Source organism: Vespa mandarinia, chromosome 14 (assembly GCF_050613455.1).
Source record: "Vespa mandarinia isolate Hongniang chromosome 14, ASM5061345v1, whole genome shotgun sequence".
In the NCBI taxonomy this organism is placed as follows: domain Eukaryota; kingdom Metazoa; phylum Arthropoda; class Insecta; order Hymenoptera; family Vespidae; genus Vespa; species Vespa mandarinia.
Window position 1 is genome coordinate 1,542,501 of NC_140823.1, and position 7,500 is coordinate 1,550,000.

Consider the following 7,500-nt stretch of genomic DNA (forward strand, 5'->3'; position numbering starts at 1 on the left):
TTTACAGTCTCCTTCTTCTCTCTTACTCCACACTCTGTCCCTCTGTCAGAAAAGAGGGATGGAGAGACGATCGATGTTGGCGCGTTTACAGAACGTCCTCGCAATCGACCAGTCACCTCGCGAAGGATCCGGCGTGCAGAAGCAAGAGCAGCAACGCTAGTGTCCTCGTGGCAGCACCGCTGTTACTTGAATTTCCATGCTGCATTGCTGCCGGATGTTCTCCTGAAACAGAATGAGCCAAGGAATACATAAATCAATGTTCCATTTTCAACCTATGAGAATTAGGGTAGATGTCGTTGAGATTAATGTCGTATTAGTTTCGTACGAAAAATTTATTTAATATTTTATTCGTTAGGTTTTTCTTTTTTTTTTCTTTTTTTTCTCTTTTTTCTTTTTGTCATTATCGCTTTTAAATCGTTACATCATCGTTAAAAATCATTTATGTTAATTGATAATTTGACCATGAATGATGGTATTCTTGTTTTAATTTATTTCTTTAAATTTGTATCGTCTATTTAGATCGTAATAAACGATCAATGTAAATAAACAAGATTACAATGTAAATTACGAGCGAATGAGACAACTGATAATACATAATCCAATGTTTCATTTCTACGATCGAATTTAACATGACAATTCAATTAATGTTTATGAAGAAAAAAAAATATGTATGTATATATATATATATATATATATATATATATTTCTTCGTAGGTCTTTCTCGATAATATGATTGAAAGAAGCTTAGAATTAACGTGTTAAAGGATAAAAATATATCATCGATAAATTGTAATTACGAATTGTTATTAATTGTCGTATATATAATAACAACAACAATAATAATAAACGAGATTATATAATAAAAATAATGATGATGATAATAATAATATAATAATAATAATAATAAACGAGATTATATAATAAAAATAATTATGATGATAATAATAATATAATAATAATAATAATAAACGAGATTATATAATAAAAATAATTATGATGATAATAATAATATAATAATAATAATAATAATAATAATAATAAACGAGATTATATAATAAAAATAATGATGATGATAATAATATAATAATAATAATAAAAATAATAATAATAATAATAATAATAATAATAATAATAATAAACGAGATTATTGAAAGAAAAAATAAGCCGAGGAATATATAATTCAATATTCTATTTTCGCAATTGAATTTTGTTAGATACCTATGTATGTATATATATGTATGTATGTATGTCTCATAGTATATTCCGTCGATTCAACGATTCAATTAAAAAATTTCCATTCAAAAATTAGAATCGTGAATTTTCTTGTAATAAAGATTATAAAAATAATTGAGAGTAAATTCTATATATATATATATTTTTTTTTTTTTAATCTTTGATTCTATATATATGTATAGAACCAAAAAAAAAAAAAAAAAAGAAAAAAAAGAAGAACAGAACAAAAAGAAGAAAAGCGAAAATTCCGAAAAAGTAAAAGAGAGAGAGAGAAAAGAGAAAAGAACGATGAAAGGAAGGTGAAAAACAAAAAAGTAAAAGAAGACAAAGAAAGAAAAAATGAAAAGAACGTTTCGAAGGGATGAGAGAAAATGGTGGGGAAACAGCATTTCAACTAAGTTCGAAACGAATCGTTGGAAATTTCATTCTGTCGCATGGCCGATCGGATCATCGAATTGCTAATTGTGGACGAGCGAAAAGGATAATTGAAGGAACCGACCGAATCGAATTAATTTCCTTTCGTTTCTGTCCCTTCACCCCTCTCTCTCTCTCTCTCTCTCTCTCTCTCTCTAACTTCGGCAGACAAACGAGAGAAGTTATTTTCAACGATGCGAATCGAGAAGGTTCCGCGGTGTAATTACGTACCAGAGATCGAAGTTATTGTCGAAGAAAATTAATCCTTTTCTCTTTCGATCTATCCCCGTAAACCGCTATTGGCACTTTCCGATCAACGTTAATATCGCATCTTTCGATTACACTTTAGAACCAACATTTCTTTCTTTTTTTCTTCCCTTTTTTTTTTCTTTTTTTCTTTTTTTCTTCTTCCTTTATTCTTTTTTCTTTCCCCCAATAGAACGATAGAATTTTAATCAAGGATATTACTAAGCGATATTAATGCGGTCGCGCACGTGTGATAAACCTCGTGGGTATACAACGCGAGAAAAGTTTGGTGCAATGAAGAAGACAGGGTGGAGAGAGGGAAAGAGAGGAAGAGAGAGAGATAGAGGAAGAGAGAGAGAGAGAGAGAGAGAGAGAGAATAAAAATGAGTTTGATAAAAACGATCTTCTCTCTCTCTCTCTCTCTTTCTCTTTCTCTCTCGCTTTCGCATCTCAACGAAGCTCTTAGAAAAATAAACGATGCCACGAAATGTTTTTATTAAGCGAACGATTTTCCCTGGTCCTCCTCCATACACCAGTTAAAATCCTTCGAAATCGTTGTGGAAGGATCGATGGATCCCTATTACATCCAATCCTTCGTCGAACTCCTATTCCTTTTTTCAAACTTCTTTTATATTTCTTTTTCCTTTCTCTTTTCTTTTCTTTTTTTTTTCTTTCTTTTTTTTCTATGTGTTTTCTTTTCTTTTTTCTCTTTCCTTTCGGATCTTTTTCTTGTGTCTGCTCTTTGTTTTCTTTTTTTTTTTGTTTTTTTGTTTTTTCTTTTTTTTTTTTTTTTGTTATTCTTCTCTCTTTTATCAAGACATACGAAAAGCAAGGCATTGTTCAATTTATTGCGGGCAATCCGACGAACGGATAACTGTGGTCACAAAAAGTGCTCGTTTCTCATGGGAAACGGACCATCAGCCTTTTTCTACGGGAGTTGGCGGTGCTGAGGAATGGTGGGAGATGGAGAGAGGGGTGGTGGGTGGTGGAGGGAACGGGTTAGATAGGTGGATAGGTAGGAAATAAGAGGGGCAAAAAAACTTGGTGCAACGAGAACTTAGAATGCATTTGAGAATGGATGGAAAGAAAACGACGAAGGGCGACTGAACGATGATGGTAACGACATGTAGGCGGGGGGGGGTAGAGGAAGGGTGGAAAATGAGGAGGGAGAGAGAAAAGGTTGTCCATCCTCGAGCATCTGGAAATTTTCATCGTTTGCCTGAGCGACCGTTTTCCATTGCTGAACTTTGATCGTTTGGAAGAAAAGAAAAAGAAAAAGAAAAAGAAAAAGAGAAAGAAAAATAAAGATAATTTTTTTCATTTGTAAATAACATACGTTGAATAGAAATTCGTCAGAATGACGATATTATAGAGAAAATTTATTATTTAGTATGTATGTATGTATGTATGTATGTAAAAAATAGATATATTTTATAGATATATTTTTTATTATGCTAATAATTTCTAAGTAAATATTATAAAAGACTATAATATTAAAGAAATTATAGTAGATAAACTTTTATTAGCTTACAAATTATAAAGAAAATTATTCATTATATTTATAAATATTTATATATTTATATATCGAATAATAAAATATGTACGAGGAAATTCTACTGACATCAAATAAAGAAAATTTAATCTATATAATTAATTAATGAATGATACATTTAATTTCAATTGTTATTCGATTATTATCCGACAATTTTTCTACGTGTTATTATGCACCTCAATGATAATTCTTATTTATAAATTGAAATGATTAAATCATTCAAATGATTAAATTATTATCTGATAATAATGGGACTATAAAAAGTTTTTAAATTTACTTACGAATTGACTTGTTTTTAAGTAATACTTTTATATCGTTTATAAAAAAAATTACGAGGACGTTGTATTTCGTAAATTTTTCTTTTCTTTTTGTTACTTTTAAATTATAATAAAGGAAATCGCATTGAATAATCCGATATTATAATAGATTCAACTTTCAATAATGTCATTGATTGATATCATTAAAGATGGTGGAAGAAACTAAAAAAACTAAAAAAAAAAAAAAAAAAAAAAAAAAAAAAAAAAAAAAAAAAAAGAAATAATATTTCCTTCGCAATTTAACTTTGCACTTAGGAATATGAAAAATCTTCGTACGGTTGCCATTCGTCATTTTCGTATGTTAAAAAAGTGTCAGGAAAATCGGGGTAAAACGCACGGTAAAGCTCTTTCTTGACGGGATAAAATCGTGCTCGTCACGCATCGAAAAGAAGAATCGACGAAATGGTTCTCTGGATTTCGTACTTCTTAAGAAAAGATTCAGGAAAGAGGAGGTATTCTCGTTTCCTTGAAATTTCAAATCCATCCACGAAAACCATCGAGCATACTTTAAATCGATCTATCCTTTGCACACGCGCAAAAGGAAAAGTATCAAATAAATATTTGAAAATTGTGCATATTCGATAACTCATGGTTATGTGCAAAAAATTAAAAAAAAAAAAAAAAAAAAATAAATAAAGGAAGAAAGAGAGGAATAAAAAAAGAGAAAAACTAGAACGGAATAAATCGTTTGAATCGTTGGAAAAAGGAATTTCTCTTTTCTCTTTTAACATTTTATTTTTTCCCTCCATCCCACTTCCACCCCTTCGCCCTGTCGTTTCGTCGTTGAACACGATGTAATTTTAATTAGCCGCGTTAATGCCGAAATATTCGAAACGGACGAGAAAGAGAATAAGAGAGAGAAAGAGAGAAAGAGAGAGAGAGAGAGAGAAAGAGAAAGAGAAAGAGAGAGAGAGAGAGAGAGAGAGAGAGAGAAAATAATACGTGATTTTTGCTGTAACGTTTCAAACGCGAACGTGCACATATACAATCATCGATTTATAATTCGCCGTTAACGATGTATGAAATAAAAATAAGAAATGTACATTATGTGTATAAAGGTACCTGTGTAATATACATACATGTATATATATATATATATATATATATATATATATATATATATATTTGTGTATATGTGAAAACGAAGCAAAAATCGTCGAAAAGACGGAACGTGGAAAGGGCAACGAGACCAAACGTGATTCAACGAGCGCCGGCAAACTCGTTAATTTGCCATTGTTGATTCGCCATTCCCCTAATTATCCGGGTAAAATGCCGCGGACGAGTTCTCGCAGAATTGGTATTCGCGCGTATACGTTATAACAAAACGTATGCGGGTGGAACGTCATTCATCGACTAATACCTCGTTTAAAAATTGCATCGTGACATAAACGTAGTCTTCGAATTCCATTGGAAATAATGAAGCGAATTTTTATTCACGTTGAATTTACTCTCTCTCTCTCTCTCTCTCTCTCGTACTTTCTGTTTCATTAATACAACATATGTATATTTTTCGTATAAATTCCTTTTCAATTTTACATTAGATTTTACAAATTATTTATTTCGAGTTATGTATATTATGTGTGTATGTGTGTGTGTGTGTGAGAGAGAGAGAGAGAGAGAGAGAGAGAGAGAGAGAGATAGAGAGAGAAAGAGTACAAACGTAAATTCTTTTATTGAGATTCTCGTTAAATCATTATTCGTAAAGTTGAAAATTGGCCTGAACAGTTTTCATTTTTTAAGTGAGAGAGATAGAGAGAGAGAGAGAGAGAGAGAGAGAGAGAGAGAGTGAGAAAGATGGAACGGGAATGTGCTTGCGTCAAGCAAATTAATTTTTTTCACGACTTCCGCGTCGGTGCTTTCTTCGCTTCTCTTATAATTAATGCGTCAATTAAATGTAACGCGTAATGAAGTTCATTAATTTTCAACATCTCGTCTAGGGATTTTCGAATACTAAAGTAAAAGTCTCGTGGTTAAACTAATTATTTGTTACAATTGTACGAATTTTAAAAAGAGAAAGAGAGAGGGAGAGAGAGAGAGAGAGAGAGAGAAGATACAATACAACGATAATTGTCTTCAAATATTATAATTTTGCCACTTATTAACACTTAGTAATTGCGTCGTTTCCTTTATCCTCAGTTTTCCATCTTCCTCTATCAAGACACGTCACTTCCCTTTCTCTCTCTCTCTCTCTCTCTCTCTCTCTCTCTCTCTCTCTCTCTCTCTCTCGATTCTCGTTAGGTAACATTACCGTACCTCTTAAATCTCTGTTAGTAACAGCGACTATATTCACGGTAGGTGATATATTAACCGCGAGTTGTCATAGTAAGTAATCTACGTAATAAAAAGTTATATTAAAAAAGAAAAAAAAAATATATATATATACATATATATATATATACATCGTACTTATTAAATCGTTAGAATTCATAAATTTTCATATATTCTCGACAAATAATTTCTATTACATAATATTGGTTTGTCTTTCGACTCAATCGTGAATTATATCCAATTTCAGATACTTTGATTACTTGGAAATATCAAATGGGAAGGATAGACACGTTGAGGAACATCTTCGATGGAGAAACTTAGTGAATAGAGGTATATCTATATACACACACATATATATATATATATGTGTGTGTGTACGTGCCTACGCATATGCCTATATATCTGTGTATACGAGTAGAGAGAGAGAGAGAGAGAGAGAGAGAGAGAGATAGTCTCACGGGGCGTTGCACCTATGCAAATTTCCGAGACGATTAAATCGAACTTGATTAATCACGTAATTGGCAATCTATCGACATTATCCTCGGTCGTATTGCCGGCTCGAGCAATCGTTCAAAGCGAGTCTCGCGTTTGAAATGTTATCATGGCTATTAGTATATTGCCATCAATGATGACCACTGTCAAGTTGTCTCTCTACGATCTACTTATAATAAACGCATTTATCGATTAAACGTTCCTCGGTCAGTACAGTTTACATATATTATCGTACTATTCCTGTATGCTAACAGTAATCCTACAACTTAGCAAATTGATATGAAATTTGAATGGACGATTTAATTTTCGTTAACGGAGTATTAATCGATTAAAAATACTGTTATCAAATTTTTAAAGATTCGTCATATCATTTATTTTATAAATACTATTTTATATATATATATATTATTTCTGATTAAATATTATCAATGAAAATTTCGTCATAATGGATATATCTTGCATATATCCAATATAATTTCCGATATTTTTACTTTCTATCAAATTTCCTGTTTGACATTAATTGTCGAAGAAAATTCATTACCAGATCAGTATCGTAATATGATTATAATAAAAAAAGTTTGAATATTGAAAATTCTATCGTAAGATTTAATAAGTCTCCGTCATTTTATATTCGACATTTTTCTAGAAACGATGAAAAGCAAAAAAAAAAAGAAAAAAGAAAAAAAAAAGAGAAAGAAAAAAAATTAATTCGTTATAATTCTTTTCAATAATACAATACTATATAATAATAATTAATATTTATACGTACAATCGTATGCTCGTGCAAAATAATCAATTTATCAATGCCAATGATAATGTGTCAAAAATAATAGTAATATCTAAGCATATTATTATTATTATACTTGTACTATGTTTTTTATTAACGATAAGAGAGAAACAAAAGAAAAAAAAAAGAAAAGAAAAATTAAAAAAAAAAAAAAGGAAAAAAAGAAAAGTATCGATTAATAGGAACAATGA

At 30.6% G+C, this 7,500-nt stretch overlaps 1 protein-coding gene across 3 annotated transcripts in view; it reads right to left on the reverse strand.

Moving 5' to 3' along the window:
• The window catches only part of LOC118439926 (opioid-binding protein/cell adhesion molecule homolog), a 129,952-nt gene that overhangs the window by 1,879 nt on the left and 120,573 nt on the right, over nucleotides 1–7,500 (reverse strand). For 2 of the 3 annotated variants that reach the window (XM_085661300.1, XM_085661301.1), the window contains exon 6: nucleotides 1–222. This exon is cut by the window's left edge and continues 73 nt beyond it. In XM_085661300.1, the coding sequence (XP_085517426.1) occupies nucleotides 113–222 (110 nt within the window). In that variant the 3' untranslated portion in view covers nucleotides 1–112. The remainder of the gene's footprint in view (nucleotides 223–7,500) is intronic. The other variant, XR_004837705.2, reaches the window with a different exon arrangement.